The 18,918-nt window shown below is 31.2% G+C and overlaps 2 protein-coding genes across 6 annotated transcripts; both read right to left on the reverse strand.

The window, feature by feature from the left end:
• Positions 1-1,933: 1,933 nt before the first annotated feature.
• Positions 1,934-8,644, reverse strand: AGF2 (AT-hook protein of GA feedback 2). 5 transcript variants are annotated; one of them, XR_014995902.1, is made up of 3 exons: positions 6,700-8,644; positions 6,373-6,447; positions 1,934-1,952 (listed from the first exon to the last, which is right to left on the reverse strand). XR_014995902.1 is itself a non-coding variant. In XM_085675087.1 (2 exons), exon 1 carries the CDS (start codon positions 7,614-7,616, stop codon positions 6,747-6,749), a length of 870 nt encoding a protein of 289 aa, XP_085531213.1. In that variant the 5' UTR covers positions 7,617-8,644; the 3' UTR covers positions 5,766-6,447; positions 6,700-6,746. The 5 variants fall into 5 exon arrangements, 2 of the variants coding, with proteins under 2 accessions (XP_085531213.1, XP_085531218.1); XR_014995903.1 differs by lacking the exon at positions 1,934-1,952 and adding an exon at positions 4,090-4,497; XR_014995904.1 differs by lacking the exon at positions 1,934-1,952 and adding an exon at positions 5,447-5,648.
• A 6,489-nt stretch (positions 8,645-15,133) lies between these two features.
• Positions 15,134-18,197, reverse strand: LOC114183193 (tropinone reductase homolog At5g06060-like). Its single transcript, XM_028070124.2, has 5 exons — positions 17,986-18,197; positions 17,586-17,793; positions 16,361-16,577; positions 16,154-16,260; positions 15,134-15,607 (listed from the first exon to the last, which is right to left on the reverse strand). Exons 1-5 carry the CDS (start codon positions 18,177-18,179, stop codon positions 15,413-15,415), a joined length of 921 nt encoding a protein of 306 aa, XP_027925925.2. The 5' UTR covers positions 18,180-18,197; the 3' UTR covers positions 15,134-15,412.
• Positions 18,198-18,918: the final 721 nt, after the last annotated feature.

An 18,918-nucleotide genomic window follows, 5' to 3' on the forward strand; every position in this document is an offset into this window, starting at 1 on the left:
AAAATTATTTCTGCAAGGAAATTAACAGAAAACATATACTTATTTCTTGATGAAAGATAAAAGATGTGACAAACAAATATACCGTTTTTATTCAATCTAATATATTTTTACTTTGTATAAAGAAAAGAATAATTTATGCAATATATTTTATAGTTATCCTCTCCGTTTATATTTTTCATAGAATTATATCGCGTTTATTTTACTTTTAATTCACTTATTTATGATTTTGAAAACGATGTGTTTTTTCGTATATTTTTCTTTACAAGAATACCCTTAGACAATATTTTACTTTAGGGATAGATCCTAAAAAGATCAGAACAAGGTACGTGGTTTTAATAAGATATTCCTATAATGCTATTTAATTTAGATAGTTTGTCAACAAGATAAGGATGGATTCGCATTATTGGATATGTTGTATGCTCCGATTTTCCTCATTCTTTTTAAGTAATAGTTTTATATTAATCTCACTTGTTCATTGTTTATTTTTAATAACAATTTCCTTAAAAATTTCATGATAACATTTTTAAATATTTTCATTTCAAACGACATCATTTTTTACGTTATTTAGATTAACAAATTAGTAAAATGATAATATTATTATATAGGCATTCACTAAATTCCAAGTAGTTTTGCTCACTATAAGATGACGTTATATTACGTTTTATTCACTAACATCATCTTATATGTTATATGCACCAAGGATGAATAACTGAAACTTTGACAAATTTAAAATATTTTGTTTTATCCTCACTGTTACTTCGATAATTATATCTTTGGTTTTATCATCTATCTCAGGACTTTATGATAACATCTCGTTAAACTTTATAAATTTTTTATATAATTAGACCATTCATACAATTCTCCAAAATTAATAACATTGTCACTTAGTTTAATTTTAGGTTTTCACCGATTTTTCTCGGCTCATGTGCTACTACAATTACATGTGTTCATCTGCTCACGTATTATCATATAATTATTGTAAAAGATTAAAACTAAACAAACACAAAAACAAGAAAGGATAAACTAATATATTTTATAAGAGGCATTTAAGAAAAAAATAATCAAATTTTAAACATAGCTAAAATAATTCACACTTATTATCTCAAATTCAAATCAGTTCTCCTGGCTTAAACAAATATTTCATCAAATACTTCGTTTGAGTGTTGGATTAAAACTAACTCAAACAATCAAATTTAACCCACATTATGGCTCTATCTAATTCATCACCACATTTATCAACCCAACAACTTAAATAATAAATCAACACATATGACTTAGTCCAACGAGCTCCAAATCAATCCACATCTCTTATATCATCTAACAACACAATTTCAAAGACTGGTGTATTGAATAGACTTATGAGACTCTGCACCTATCACACTTACTTCCAAATTACCCAAATTATAATTACAAGATTAACCTCACTAGCTCCTTAAGTATGATAATCTTTATAGTCTCACTCATGGAATCACATTGCACTACACTTTGACATACATACAACAATATCAATTCAAACAAAGTTCACAAAATCTTATATTTTCTAAATGCATTCTCACACACTAAAAATACTGTGTACCAATTACATATTTCATTAATGACATAAAATTCATTCTCAAATTGCTCAAAAGATCAAAACACATTAAATGATTCTTGTTCTATTGCATGTCTAACATAGAGATTCCATTTCATCATATATATTCAGTTGTATTAGGGTTCATAGAGGTTGATTCCCCCAAAAGTTGACCAGCGAGACCTATCTTGCCCACCTACTGCCAAGTCAGTGAGTTCTCTAACTTTGGAGTTGTCCAATGAAAATATTCTTGCATAGCGACTACCAAGTCAGTTACTCTTTGACTTTGATTTCGCCCAAGAACGTAATTCCTCGATCAACGAATTTGCATAATTTTGCAAAATGTAATTTTGCATATTCATACTATTCCAGTCCTGCCAATCTAGTATAACAACACTTATAAAGATCAGAATACATCAAATATCAATCCTACAACATTCTTGAACTCAATTTAGCATATTTGCAATTCAATTCAAACAACATTCTCAAAATTTCATCAGACAACCAATTCATACAATTACAAAACCTAGCCACCCAAATTCAATTTGTCATACTCATAAGACGACTCAATTATTCAATTCCTGTGCAGAAGATCTATATTTCAGCAAGAAAATTCATGTGTAGTGATTAGCTATGAAATTTAACAGTATTGTTGTAATAAAAAGAAAAAAATGTTAATGCAAAATGAAACTGGATTGGGTTTGACGAAAAAAATCAAGCTTCCAACTTAACCAATAATAATAATAACGAACTAAAATCTCATTTTTTCCTAAAGTAGCTACTTAAAATAATCCATTATTTTAATCAAATCCTGTATACGATTAAAACTTTTAAAAGTAAAATTTAAAAATAATCAGTTCAAAAAAAATGCAAAGTTATGGTCCTGATTTGATTTTTCGCACTACATTTTTTTTTATAACTTTTCTAGTTTGATTAAAATTTTCTATAGTATTGTTTTATAACTTTTTGTTTTGAAGAATATTTTATTGCTTGATGTGAATTTGTGATAAAGACTTGTAGCTGTTTTTGGTGAAATGAAAATTTAATATTTGACCAATAAATAGCAACTTTATGATGGCTATTGGATACCATAAAAAGAGAAGAAAATAGTGACTCAATAGTGTGAGTACGAAGGTTTTGTGCATTTGTCTTAATTTTATTTAATTCCGCTTCTTGTCTATTTTTTTTTTTTGTTTCAGCCTATAGAAGACCTTTTACTTAGTTTAAACATGATTGTGAAGACCAAGGAGTGACCTCATTCTCAATTTCTTTCAAGTCTCCTTAAATTTATTAAAAATAATACATAAAATACCTTCTTGTTAATTGAAATCGATGAAGAGATACGGAGAGAAAAAAAAAACAATAAATTCAAACCGATGAAGAGATATAGAGAGAAAAAAATAATAAATTCATGTAGTCATACGAAAAAAAAATTCAAAATATGTAGTAGTGGTATGTATATATATAACTAACTAAAGTTAGTTCATTCTTTATGTACATCTTTTTATATCATAGACAGTTATTTTTTTATACGGAAGGTAATCTCAATCTCTAATCTTTTTATATGGAAAGTAATTTCAATCTCTAAGGCTTATATTTTATTAGTATTGAATCTCTAAAATAAGTTTTCTTGTTATAGATTTCATCCCATTGTTGTATAAAAACAAAAAAAAGTATAAGAAAGTCATTACTAAGATACTTGTGATCGGAAATGATTTCGTAAAAAAAAAAAGTTTATCAATAAAAAAGGAATTTACCATTAAGGAGAAGATTATTAGAAATTCAAAAATGAATTTAAGTATGAATTAAATTCGTGTCACATTAATATTATACATTAATATTAGATAGATGTTATCATTGTGAGTAATGTATGTGTGGATAACATGTATGATTATGGATATATAGATACGATAAAAATTAAATTTGCTACTGCATAACAATAAAATCAAACAGGGTATTTCTTATAATCTCTAAATAGTAAAATAGAAGAATGTTCATCTCATTGCTGAAATACTAATCTCACATGTTACACATTTTTCGTTTTCCATTTATTTTTATCACATGATATCTTCAATTTATCAATCATTTATGTCTTCTCTTCATTTACATCCCAGTCTATAATTTGAATACGATATCACTAATATAGAATTTGAATACGGTCACCTCGAGTGTTGAAAGAATAAAAATAAATAAGTCATTCCTCTGAATGAAAAATACTCGCATTGTATGCATGCAATCCAATTGTTCCTTTTTTCTTTCACCTTAATTTTCACTTAACTTTTCTCAACATTTTCCTATTTCACTAAATAGCTTGCTACATTCTATCATTTTTTTTTTCCTGTGACCATTAGACCAATCAATTTTTAATATATTTCTATTTTCTTCCTTTCTCTTTCATCACAAAACCAAATCACATTTTATCAGAGACAATTATGTTATCAGTAATTTACTCTAACTATGCAAAGAAAAAAAAAACCTACTATAGAAACATTTGAGACGATCATAGTTAAACTCTGGAAAGAAAAAACTGAATTCCTTTGTAATTCATTAATTGATGTAAAAAGGAATATATATTGAGAGGCATTATCTAAAGTTTTCTGCCATGCATGCCAGGTGTTTGATTAGGTAAGAGGGCAAGCTCCCCTATTCGGTCAGAGTAGAGGCATTATCTTATCTCCAGTTTTCTATCACACACATACATGCGTGCCAGGTGTTTGATTTTAGGGTTGCCACCAACCCTCACCATGGACTGATGTCAACCCTCCACCGATCCATGCTCGGTGCAAGATCTTGAACCAAGACACACATGAACTTCCTTTTATTTTTTGGGTTACAATTACAAGGAATGCCAAAATAAGCTTTGTATAAAATGATGATTAACAGCGTAAGTCTACATATTAGAATGAAATAGTTACCAGACAATTCCTCTGAGATGATTCAGCAGCAGTTAGTCACAGCAGAGACAAAAAAAAGCAATAGTCAAGGGAATCGCAACTACTACCTAGCTAACATATATACGCATTAATTCATGTGTATTAATTGTTCCCACAGGTTTATGTGTGTTACTTATTCACCAACCTAACATTCATTGTACGTTGCTTGCATCTGGAAATCAAGCAAAGTAGATAAAAGCTAGTGGAACCTTCAGTGAACAACAATTTCCTTCTCCCAATAGAAAAAGTTTTTTTTCATGACGAAAATTATTGATAGAAAGTTGATTTCTATATAATGGTTTTCCCAATCAATAACTCTCCAACACGTCAATTTCTTAAATGTTGAACAGATTGCGATCCAACAAATGAGTATCCTAAATAAGCTTTAACCACATACCTACGTACTTATCTTGTGTGGGGGAAGGGGTTGTCTTTAGCAGCTACCATTTTTTAGCCAAGGGAGGATGCATTTGAAAATATTGTTTGCCTATTTTAGTGGAAAACCAGGCTGTCATCTGAACTATTGCTCTAGTGGCCTAGGGTTTTATTTGATCATATTAGACAAACTTAACCCCACTAATATTGTTAATTTACATGCTTGAATTTTCAATTTCACGAAATGTGTGTATCCTTCTCTGTTTCCCTTATCACTTTCATACCCTACAAGCCTACAACAAACATCAACCAGACTAGGACACATGCTGCAAAGATACTTAATTGGCCAAGTATTATTCATATTTCATGCTCCTCAAGGAACGCTCATAGCCATGCTTACTCCATTCATCACTATATCACTCCCTAAATCACCTTAGTTTCAACAACACTACAGTAAAAATGATGGATTAACACAAATTTAGAAGCAAAAAGATGTGCCATGTGAACAGCATCACAGAAAGATTACAAACGTTCCTTTGTTTCTACTCCTTTACAACGGTACAAAAAAGAAAAAAAAAAATACTCTACATCTTATTCATTTGGTTTGCATAAACTGGTATAGTACATATCTGACAAAAGTTAAAATCGATCGTTCTAGATTGCACTTAGAACAGTATATTTTTTCAATTAAAATGTATGACATTTATACAGTGTTAACAATGCGCAAGGATTTCAACCACACAGATGAAACATGAAAGAAGTTACAGTTTCTCCACATTCAACATTTTCCAAAACATGCGAAATGAGAATATATAAAGTGTCAAATTGACGAAGAAATTGAGCAAGAAAGCAAGCAAAAATAAGATATCAAAAGGAACACCTAAGGATTGGTACAAGATATTGAACAGCCTCGGTCCGATGAATACCAAACATTTAAAAATACAGTGGACACATGATGCGACCCATTCCATACTCGATAACTATTTTCTAAAAAAATTATGAAATGATGCTGGCTAGAGGAGTTTCTAAGCACGAGTGACACAAACCGAAAGGCGAAGAGCATAAATAATATTATCCATTATGGGGTCCAACTTTAATGGGTGCAGGTTGTTTCTGAGAAAATACTAAAAGGCAAACCCCGTAAAACCTATAAAACAAAAACAAGGGGTACTACACCGAGACAACATGAAGCATAATAATGTTGACCGAGTTAACCAAGTATGGTCTATTCTAAAGTCCAAAGAAACAGCATGAGAGTGATTTGATTCATTCAGGTAAAGGGAGATGAACCCGACCATATCACTGTCACCCCTTCCCTTCTCTTTAAAGAAAAGTTTGTTCCATCTCCATATGAAAATGTAGCAAGTGCAAAAACATTCAATGCGGCATAGACTCCAATTAATGCCATTTCCACACTACAATTATCCATCAACTTCATCTACTCAATGAAGTACTAAATGTTACTTGGAAGAGTCAAACAACATGTTTGCTTACCACAAATTCCCGCACAAAGCTAGCTAGCTCCACTCTCTTATTCTGGACCATTTCAAACTCCATCCTTATTATTACCTACACATAATCATAATCAAACTCTTCCACCAAAAAATAGCAGATCCATTAGACAGAAAAGAAACAAACAAATAAGCAAACCAGTGCTACTACAAAGTGTCTTAAAAGATAATAACCATACTAATAATAATAATAATAATAAAACATCTACTTGACTCGAGTGTCTTTAAGAAGCAAAAATTAACAAAACGAACCAAAAAAACAGCCTAGTCTTATGCTTACAAAGAAAAACCGTCAGAAAAATTAACATACTTAATTCACATGTCAGTAAGATTAAGCAAATCCATTGTTGCTGAGGCTCAGAAGGAAGGTGGAGGACGAGGTGGAGCAGCTCCCCAAAACACATCATGAGGCATGTTCTGACCATTGTGTAGCAAATTAGGAGGCAAATTATACATGGCCATTGAAACTTGTTCACCTAAACCCTGAGATTGTTGTTGTTGCTGCTGCTGCTGCGGCGGTTGCTGTTGCACTTGCATTTCCTCTTCACCTTGTTCATCCTCCAGCGGCAGCCTCTCATAAGTAGCATTGGCGAATGTGGCGGCGATCACCATCACCGGCCCGGAGGCCACCAAAGAACCCGCAACGGTGCCGCCAACGACCTGCCCCTGCCCTCCGGCCAAATAGACGGAGAGTCCGGTGGCGCCAGGGGGCGAAGGAGAGGGCAAAAAGGCGCCGGAGAGGGAGAGAATCTCGAACCTTCCGTGGAGGGTGATGACTCCCGCGGGGGCGGCGGGTTGGCGGAGAGTGACGTTGGTGACAATGCCGCTGCCGCTGAGGACCGACACGCCGCGGTGGCGGCGGTTGGCGAAGGCGGCGATGCTCTCTGCGACGTCACTGCCGCTGGCGATTTCCAGCACGTGGCTTCGGAGCGCGTTGGGGCTTTCTTTGGTTATGACAATCGGCGGCTTGGGCTTGTTCTTGGAACCGGGAGGTCTGCCACGTGGCCTCCGACCACCGCTTCCGGGCTCCGAACCTTCATGGCTTCCGAGGTTCTGGTTCTGGTCATCTCCGTTGTCCCTGCTGACCTCTTCCTCCGTGGTGTTGGTGTTGGCGTTCGTGTTGCTGTTGCTGCTATTGGTCGGAGTAGTATTGGCGTTGTTATTGTTCTCCATCAACTCTTGCTCTCTAATCATTCCCACATTCCCAGCCCACCACCGATTCGCCATGTTCGACTCCAACCCTTTATTTTATGTTCAAAACTCAAACCAGACAGACTGATAAAAAAAAAAAAAAATAGACAGCTCAGATCTCTGTCTCAATTAGACACGAAAGACATGCTTTTTGCATGTAAACCCTAACCACACATGTAAACAGGAGTAGTCACATCCACCCAATTGAGAGAGTGTCGGAAAAATTAACCAAGGTGAAGAAGCAACAGGAAAACTGGAGAGAAAAAGGGGTGTATAGAAAGTACAGGAAAAGATAAGAGAAGAAAGGAGTAGTTGAGGTTGAAGTTGAAGGAGGTGTTTTTTCTTGACAAAAACGCAGTGTTTTCGGGGGGTTGTTGTTGCAGCAGAAAGGATATAATACGGTAATATGGTAATATGCTTTTGTAATTGTACCTCAATCTATGCCACTAAAAGGGTCAGATTAGTACGGGCAGAAGATGGAAACAGTGGGAAGTACCTTGAGAGTGAGCGGGGTCCTCTATTGTTCTTTTTTATATATATATATATATATTTTATGTGAGAAAGAAAGAAGATGATGGTAGCAATAGCAACAGCAATAATAATGGTTGTGTTATGTTATGATATGCATTAAGAAGAAGTAATATTGGAGAAGAAGGGTAAGCGGTTTTGAGGAGAGAGTGGTTTTGGGGTGTCCCCCTGGTAAGCGGTTCCTGTGTTGTGTTCAAAGTTTTCAACTTCCGAAGCAAGCAGAACTCCATCCACTTGTTGATGTTGTGTCACCTACTCACTCAGCTTCGTTCAAAACAATATTAGAGAGAGAAAGAGGCGAAGCAAGTTGCGCGAGATATGCAAGGAAAAGGGGAATTTACTCTGCTACCCCTGTGCCTTGGTGGCTTGGTTGGTCAGGTTAGTGATTGAGGAAGTGGTACTTGCTAGCATGGTGGCTGGAGTGACGCGTGGGGTGGGCCTTCCACGCCAAAATCAAATGCATTGCTTCTCTTCTTCCTCTCTTCCCACTGTTCCTGTGCTGCATACTTCTGAACTCCATTCACTCTTCTACTTCTCCCAATACTCCCACCTCTTCAGCATTTATATCACAACCTTTCTCTTTCTCTTTCTTTTTCTTCTTTTTTAATCTATTGCTCCATCACATACTATGCATTCACTGTTTACTTCTACCACTAACAACAACAAAACCTAGTTAATAATATAACATGCATTGTCAACTTCTCATGGAAAACTCCATGTTTTTCTTTTGGAATCATCGCAGATTTAAAATAACATCAAACCATTAGTACATCGTTAAATGTTGTCAACAGTTAACTGGTGTATTTAGAGTATGCATAGGTTATTTCAGAAAAATTATATTTACTACCTTCAACAATCAGAAAGTACTAAAAAATGTAAACTTTTTTAGTTGGTTACTTTTACATCTAGATTTTGGTTAGAGTCTTCATATATTTATTAGGAGGAAGAGATATAAGTCAATTCAAGGTCTGATTTTACGATTATGCAGGTTCAGAAAATAGAAATAGTTGGCTAGAAATAATAATAATAATAATTAAATAAAGATCAAAGGTGTTTGGTTACAGTTTATAAATAACCTTGAGTGGAGCTTAACTGTGATTAAAGTGTGTTTTGTGGGTGAGAGTTTAGTGTTGTAGAGAAAAATAATTACTTTGTGAAGTTCTGAAACAAATAAAAATGAAAGAAAAAAGAAAGGAATAAAGAAAGTAATAAGAGGGCGGCAGGAGCAGGAGTGGGGCACATCAATGTCTGCAAATGGCGACAAAAATAACGAATGCCAATGTCTCTGAAACATCACCGCCAACATTATTTCTTTTCTACTGTCCCTCTCACAGGGAAATTTACTTCAGAATCAGTAATCATTTTTTTATTATTATATTTTCAAGACAGTAATTATTTTATGTCTACCTTTCAATTTTATCAACTCAGTCATGAATATTACTTCTTTTTTTTTTTCTCATCAACAACAGGCTGATATAGTAATAACCAAAATGACATTGTGTGTACAGTGTATGAGTTGTTGAGATAGCTAGTCCTTGGTTTTGTTTGTTTTGAGCTTTGAATGAAATTTTGGTGTGTGTTGTGAATGAGCATGGGAATTGGGATCACTGCCACCAATACGTAAGTAATGATGCCACTTTGAAATGAATCTACTGTAAGCCATCAAAAAAGTGAGAATGGAACCAGAAAAACATATCGAATAAAACACATCTTATAACAAAGTAGATGCTTGTCGAAAAGGGACTAAATAAAATGCCATAACATGTACAAATAAAACATGTTGTGTATGTAACAAAAAAAAAATGGCACAATGGGTGTTTAGTGTCTTTATCTAGGCCAATGCAATCCATGATCCAATTTTGGTGTATTCATCGATGGTCATTTTCACATCGATCATCACTTCATCAGAGATTTAGAAACAAATAGCAGACATGTAAGTTTGTTCCACCACTGTTATCTTATCTCTATTCAGACGTCAACTTCTAAATTTTTCTTTTTTTTTTTATAAACTTTAAACCAATAATAATAATAATAACATAATATAAATAAAATAATATACATAAATTGTATCTATCTTATATTATTCTTTTTTGTTATCATTATTGTAAGTATTATTATAGAGTTGAAGAAGTGTTTATAAATAATCTCTTTTCTCAATCATTCTTTTCATCAAAATTATTTCAATTCAACCGTCTATTTAGACTATGTTGATATCCTAAATACACATGTCTCAGACCCATGACCCCACATGCTGTATGAGACAAGATTCAGAAAAAAAAAAAAAAAACTAAAAGCTATTTGATAAATGGGTATATTTGGTAATGCTTTGTTAGTCTTTAAATAAATAAAGTGAAAGAAAAATAGATCAATGGTGGTTTGGATTAATAACCAACAATCAAAATAAATTAAAAAACTTAAATCCATATTTCATGAATGAACTAATCGAATAAGGTTAATTTTTCCTAGCTATATATTGAAACCCTATATATGGGATAAGATTAGAAGTAATAAGTTAACATTTTAAACTTGTTCTAATTAAAAATACAAATAAATTTCATAGTTAAGTGAAATAAATAACCTGTTTTTCACTGATTTAAAAAACTAGCTGACCTCATCCATGACTAAAGTTGAGATATGATAAAATTGTGAAGAGATAAGTGTTTTGGCTAAAATTCAAATACAATCAAAATATGGAAGGGTAGGGATAAGTGGTCTCAAGATTGGTTAGATAGGCCTTTGAAAGCAACACCATGGTACCATCCTTATCCATTTTCATAACATAAATGAACAAAACTGAGAAGTCAAGTTTTTGAATATAACCATGGCACGTCACTAATAGCAGTTGAAGTAAAGATCGGTGAGTTGGGTTTCCGTGAGAACACTATAGATAGATTTGATAGGAAAAACTTGTGGAATTTTCTTTTTTTTTTTAACTGAAGGAAAAACTTAGGAGTTTGGTTTGAAATTTGAAGGCTGAAAAATTAGAAGAATAAATTAGTCAAACAAGTGGTGTGCAGCATGAGGTAGCATAACGTGAACGGAAACCTGGTCTGGTTGGTCATCAAAAATCCAATTGGCGATAAGCTCCAAACAGCTCAAGGATTTCCCTTACCATGCAGTAACTGGTGTACATTGCTTTAATATTTCGATCTTATAACACTTTTTTTCTGACAGAAATGATGTTGAAATGACATAAAGTTTAAAATATAAACTTAAATATAATTATTTATAATACTGAAACCTTTTAAACTATTTTTTAAAGATAAAAATTATTTTCTTAAACTTCCAATGAAATTATTTATCTATAAAAAGAGGATCTTTTAGTCATTTTTTTCTAGAAAAGTCACTAAAAATTATATTAAATTGTTATAATAAGTTTATTTCATTAGCCCAAATACCTAAGAATATCATCTCCAAATTTAAGAAGGTCTTTATCATATAGTAAAAATGTTTAATCTAATAAAATTAAATGAAAATGAAAGTATATAGGTGGAAAAATGACAATTAAAACAACCTACAAATTAAAATAAAAGCTTTCATGGAACAAAAATTATAAAATAAAAAGTGTCAAAGTCGTGCTTAGAAACAAAGCTTTAAAATATCATAAGCATAATTTTTTTTATTTATTTTGAATATATTTAAGTAGAAATGACTTGAACATCTTTGCAACATATATAAAACTTTTCTGTTTTAATAAATTTTAATTGTATCAATATACAAAATTTTTCATGTACCTAGCTTATTTGATTTGTGAAAAAAAAATATATTACGATCAATAATTGCTTTAAAAAATATAATAAATATATTTTACTCCTTTAAAAGAACAACAGATAAAATCATATTTGATTATGTATATACGTTCAGGGTACCGGTATGCCCACAGTTTTAACAACAGTAAAGTAAGTAATTTTTTATATAATTATTATCACAATAAAAACATAAATATTTTATAAATATTTTATAAAAAAATCATTTGTCTTTTCTATATTTTCTTACTTGTATGAGTTTAATTTTCATAATTACCGATTAGAACTATTATTTATTGTTTATTTTGATCAAGCAAAGAAATTATTATAATTTTAAGGGTAAACCCATATTAAGAAAGTAAAAATGTATTTCTTAAATTTAATTTCCATAATTGTAAAAATAGTTAAATTGTTATTAAACCATGGTTATTACTATTTATTATTTATTTTAATAACTATGATAATTATTACAATTAACAGTTACAGATCTCTTTATTAATTTTTTTAGATATGTCAACCTGAATGAACCAGTCTTGAATAGAAAAACTCATCATTTAAAAATGTTCTTCTTTCATTAATGAATTTATTTTAGATTAATATTATTTTTATTTTACTTTTACCTTCTACTTTTAAAAAAAATATATTATATTATAATATTAAATAAAAAGACTAAATATATTTTTTTCTTTCATTTAATAAAATTTGAAATTAGTTTATATTCAAAAAATTTACACTAATTTAGAGAATTTAATTATTTTAACTAAATTTTATTAAATTCATCTAAGTTATTAGATTAGAAATATTAAATAAATTTATCAAAATCCAAAATTTTCTAAAGAAATTAATTCTAATTTTTAAAATAGAATAATTAGACTAAAAATATTATTAACATCTAAGATAATAAATAATAATAGTATAAATTTTACAAAACATCGTAAAAATATAAAATTTATATAAATTAATAATAATATTTCTCTCTCTTAACTTATATATAAGGAAAATTGATTGTGAACTAAATATATTTTTTGTAAATACATATAATCTAGATAACAATTTTAAGTAAAAATTTGATTCAATTTAATAATATTAAAAACTTTAGTATAATAAAAAAATGTAATTTGAGTATATAAATTTTAATTCATTAATTTTATTTAAATCTTATTAATAATTAAATAAGTTAAAGGCATTTTTATTCTTAGATAAAATCTTGTATTTATTATTCAAAAAAAGTTAACTTTGATATATCATTAAACATAGAAAACCCTTTACTCTTTGTTTTTTTAAACTCGAAATCTTTAACTTCTTCAAATTTAATTTTAATGAATAAACATGTATACTTATTTGTATTAATCATTAGCAAAGTTTAAAAAGAATTGAAAAGAATTCAAATTATACTAAAAGTACAACTATTTATTGTACTAAAAATAAAACATACCTATATTCATTATACAAAATCAACTGTTTGGCCATAATTTTATACATATAAGAGAAGTTACGATCAAGTTCAATAAAACATGTAGGATCTTTCAAATCTTTAGAATTTAGGATTTTATTTTCAAATTTTTGTATTCTTTTGTTCTATAAATAAAAGTTGTTAGCTATGATTAACTTTGGTTAGTAGATAATAATGATGTACCGATATTTCAATTTTTGTCATGTATCTGTATTCGATAATTATTAATATTTATCAATGAAGTATTTAATCTATAAAGCAGCAATACTTTTATAATGATAATAATTTATAATTTTTTATTTAATATTTATCATATTTTTTAAAAAAATTGTCCACCTTTTTGATATGCATATATAACGTATTGTATCTTATTAGATACGTGTCATATCCGATATACGTATCGTATCCGTGTATCATAGGTAGAGAGTAACATGTAACAAAATATAACAATTCGGTTTATTTTATCCTAATTGATTATCAATTCGCTAAAAATGAAACAGGTTGAAAATCTTGATTTATCCTCTAATAAGAATGACAAGGACAATGTCGGATGGACTGTATGAGCCGGTCCCTAAGAAAAGTGAGGAGTTTTTGAGATTACAAGCTTGCTTTGGTTTGTCCGTATAAATCATAGTTTGTGCGGGCCAACAACAGGACGAGATATGTCGACCCACATAGTTTGCATAAATTTAAAGTGCGAAAAAAAAATTACATGTTTTTAATATTAAATGAAAAGTGAAATACTTTATGATGTAATAATGGTGATTTGTAATTGTAATCATTAAAAGTGTATAAATATAAAGGTTATTAAGTAAGCACTCGTATAAATGTGTGAACCTAGCCATTATATTTAATAGCGCTCATAATTTTAATAAAAAAATCTTAATAGTCACAACGAAGAAAATCAAGATTCAGAAAGTAGAATTGCTAATTTGTTTTGAATATTTTATTAGTTACACTAAATTTAGTTTTTCTTAATGGAATACATTAAGCTTGTTAATTTTAAATAACAAGATTAAAAAATAAACAGTTCATATGTAGACCAAATATTATGCATTGGATTAAAGAAATTGACCTGCACTTTTTACACAAAACTCTGACAGATGTTGTTTAGACAAAATGTGGAACAAACCCACACTACCACCCCCAATTTTAACACACTAGGAGTTTAAATCAACCCATACTAACATATCTATGAACCATAATTTACTGTCACCCCTAATATTAAGAGAACTCACCTCATTTTAGTAATCAATGTACATGCCCTATGATAGATATGGATGATAACGTGGGCTTAACTCAGCAAATAAGTCGGCTTGTCAAAATAATATGCAGATCGAGCTATTAAGTCCGTTGGCTTGTAAAAATCCGACTCACATAACCCGTAGCCAGCGTAAAATAGAGGTGAGATACGACGAGTTGACCTGTATAAAAAGAAAACAAATTTATATTTGTATATTTTACTTACTTTTCTTCTGAACTTTTGTGTGAAAGTTTCAAATTTTTGCACAAGTGAAAAAGATAAACTTTATGTATTTTCTGAATATGAAAATCATAAAAATATTAAATTATCAATTTATCATTCAACTCTCAACAATTTTTGCTTTAATTTTGTATACTTTTTAAAAAATTTTAATTTATTAAACACCGAAAGCTTTATCATAAAAAATTATAAAAAAAATAACCAACAAGCATTTTACGAACCAATGCAAGATAGTTCTAAATGGCCGGCCAAAATTGCCACCCATAATGATAGAGGTTATCTATATTTTGGTATAAGATTAATCATTATTAGCGATTGGTTCCATTTGAGATAAGAATCAAACTTGTTGGAAGATCTGCATTTGATTCAGTCAGTGACAGATGAAGCGCAATAATGATGCAATACACAGTGTTAAGGCACTTGGCAGTAGTTCGACACTAATAGACAGATATCTTGAATGATGTGTAAGGAGCTCCTAGCGCACCCATGATGTTACAATGATGGCACCGAATATGACTGTCTAAGTTTTTAAAAATACTAAAATAATTCAATCACCAATCAAAGTGGCCACTGCTTCATTCACATAATCCAACAATAAAAAAGTTCATTTGGCTTCAAGTAATTAAGTAATTCTCACGCTAGGTTGAAATCCATTCACTGTAAATCCTCCATCAACACAAATAACTTGTCCAGTGATGTAAGAAGCTGCTGGCAAGCAAAGGAAAGTCACCAAGGATGACACTTCATGTGCTTCTGCAATTCGCTTTATTGGCGTTCGAGATATTATCTCGTTAACAATTTCCTTATTTGCAAGCACCTGCACATAAATGATAAGAATTAGCATGCTAACATACATGACATGTACAGGTATAATTCATCAGCATTTGAAAAGCAAGGACAAGGCAATGTACTGTTAGCACAAATACTCATGTGCTCTCTTAGAATTTTGGATTTGGTACTAAATTAACCTTAAGGTTTGGAAGACTAGATAGACACCTTGCATACAAAGTTTACAAGGATATTTTAATAGATTCTGATATCATCTTATACATAACTGGATTTAATTCAACCCAAAAACTAGCTTAAGGGATGAAAATTCTTATCCCTCTCCTCTCAACTCATATAGTATTTTTATCGTATCTCTCCAATATGCACACTTATGTCATGATGATTGCGTTGGACCTCTCAACAGTTTTTAACATTAACCCACTTCGATGAGGTATCTCAATATGCAGGGTAATTAGATTTCCTTAATACTCTTATGTTGCTGAATACACAAGTTAAATAAATAATTAACCAATCTTCAGAGAAAAGACCATTAGCCCTCTTGGAACAGAAAATAAACAGGGTGAAAGAGCATTACAGGTTCTGCAAGTGGTGTTTTGGTATACCAGGGTGCAACACTGTTGCTCCTTATATTGTCTTTGGCCCACTCACATGCAAGATACTTGGTAAACTGATCAATTGCAGCTGAAGAAAACAGCACCATGAATCTATTTCGTCAATATATTTCAAAATAGTTTGCAATCTATGTTTGAACGGGAGATGACATAATTACATATCAACACACCTTTAGTTGCTGCATAAATGGCTCCAGAACCTACACTTCTCTGACCTGCAACGGAGGAAATGAACACAACACTTCCATTTTCAGATGCTTTAAGAAGAGGATGTGCAAGTTGGCTCAGATGGTATGCAGATTCCAAGTTAGTTGCCATCAATTTTGAATATTCTTCGGTTGTATACTCTATTGTTGGCTTCCTCACATTTGTTCCAACATTATTCACCTAAGCTCACAAGATGATCATAGTAACAAAACTTATCATGTGCTGAAATCTTGCCCGTAAGAGAAACAAGCCTAGCTATTCGAACATTATTAGTTTTAACAGTTTTAAGATGAAATAATCCCAAAGGGCAAAGTTATAACTATGTTTTCAACTATTAAATATAGTGTGCAGATACTAATGCTCCCTACAGGATGGATTTGAAGCAACAATAAGAAAGCCTTCTTCATGCAAAATACATCAAGAAATTGCAATTATTTATTTATTTGTTTTACAAGCCAGTAACCACTTGCAAATTGAGTGCATGCAAGACGAGATAAGGATGGAAAACAAACACTAGCACATTGAGTGTTTTGTGATAATGTTAATACAATACATGATACAATATTCAGCAATACACATCATACTGAAACTCCTGTTTGAATTGAAATACATGAGATCAAACTCTAACAAATTCAGTAACTAGTATCCCAAAATAAAATAGAGTCATCAATACAGCAGAACACCCTGTTTATCCTGCTACTATCCTAAACACAGGCAGTGCTGTCGAGTTGCATCAGGCTACATGACAGGGTATGTAGAGGAGCTCCAAAATGTTTTGAAACTTAACACAAATAAACAAATTAGAAAGTGGTACATTAATTCACTTTTGACAGTATAGTTTCCTTAATTTTAAAGGTACTATCTTGAGCTGTGTCATATTATAATATAATCACAAACTCTAAGATTGTATTTACTCAATCAGAACAGTTAGATGAAGACTCATATTTTATCTTGACAAATCCAATTTTAAGATATGTATTTAAAATGAGAACCATTTGATCTTCATCCAACAGATCTATTCGTGAATACATGAATGTTAGAGATCGATTTCATGAATTATAAATTAGAGATGACATTTCGTAAAACTGAAGGTTATCGTGTCTACTATTCTAAACTACTCTCAACAGAAATACAAAACAAACTATTCCAATTTCCGAATATATAAACAAAGAAAGAAGAAAGACTCACAAGTATGTTGAGCGTGCCGTTGAAGGCAGAGGCCACTTGTTTAATGAGGCTCTCTCTTTGGGCTGGAGAAGACGCATCACAAACCGAACCAGAAACCGAAAACCCCTTCTCTTTCCATTCCTTTAAACGTGCATTCAGCTCCTCTTCATTCCTGGAACAAGTGTACACATTGGCACCAAACTCTGCCAGTTCCTCCACCACAGCATGCCTGAATCATCAGTGAAACCACATCACACCCATAAAAAAGTAGAATGCAAAGATCGCAACTTCAAGTCGTTTTAACAAACCCCAGAATCAAGAAATCCAAATCAATTCATGCAACTAATGAAATTCACAGAAAAAGAGAGTAAACAAAAACGTATATAAAGAAAACGAGGAACAGATGAAAGAAATTAGGAACCCGATTCCACGAGTGCCTCCAGTAACGAGAGCAGTGGTTCCCTTAAGTGACCATCTTGAAGCTCTGCCACTACCCTCTGGGTTCGCCATTGTTGTTTGCGTATCTTGGTGATTTCTGACCATGAAGATAAAGAAAAGTGTTTTTATCTTGTGCGGAATCGACAATGTTAGATATTTGGGGGTGCTGATGTCCATATGGGCCCATTTGTGGACTTTGTTTGTGTGTGTTGTAGTCACTGCTGATTAGGCAAAACAGAGAGAATACTTTTGGAAAAGGATCAGGAATCAGTTTCAATTAAAAATATATTAAATATGATTTTGATTCCTCAAAGTTTAAATAAAATTTAAAATTAGTCATTTTTTTTAAATTTTTAACTAATTTAATCTTTTATCTTTATAAAATGCGTAGATTTAGTCTTTTTAACCAAATTTTGTTATGGTTATTTGACGTTTCAAACGTATTTCATTGTAGTGTTTGAATTGTTTAAATCGTTTGACACATTTTCATTTTAATATTAACTCAAATATTATCATAAAATACGTTTAAAATGTCAAATAAACTTAACAAAAATTGGTAAGAATGATTAAATTCACGCATTGTTAAAGATGAAAGACTAAATTGGTATAAAGTTTCGAGAAGAGAGACTTATTTAAAAAAAAAAACATATTTAATACAAAAAGAATGTATGTTTGTATTAAAATTTGTTAGGGTGTTTGCTTTTAACTCAATATGTTTTTCTCTTTTTTTGGAAGAAAGAAAAGTGAATCAACAAGTGATTGAGTCCAGTAATGATGAATTTGTGTAGCTCAAGCTCAAGCACGTGGATAAAATATAATCTTAATTATTCTGTTTAGAAGAAAAAAAATTTGTTGGAATGATATTTTGGCTTCTCAAAGAGATTACTCTTGCATAATGTTTTTGTTGAAAGAAGAT

This window comes from Vigna unguiculata, chromosome 1, assembly GCF_037176805.1.
Source record: "Vigna unguiculata cultivar grain cowpea cultivar isolate G323 ecotype 2 chromosome 1, ASM3717680v1, whole genome shotgun sequence".
NCBI classification, from domain to species: domain Eukaryota; kingdom Viridiplantae; phylum Streptophyta; class Magnoliopsida; order Fabales; family Fabaceae; genus Vigna; species Vigna unguiculata.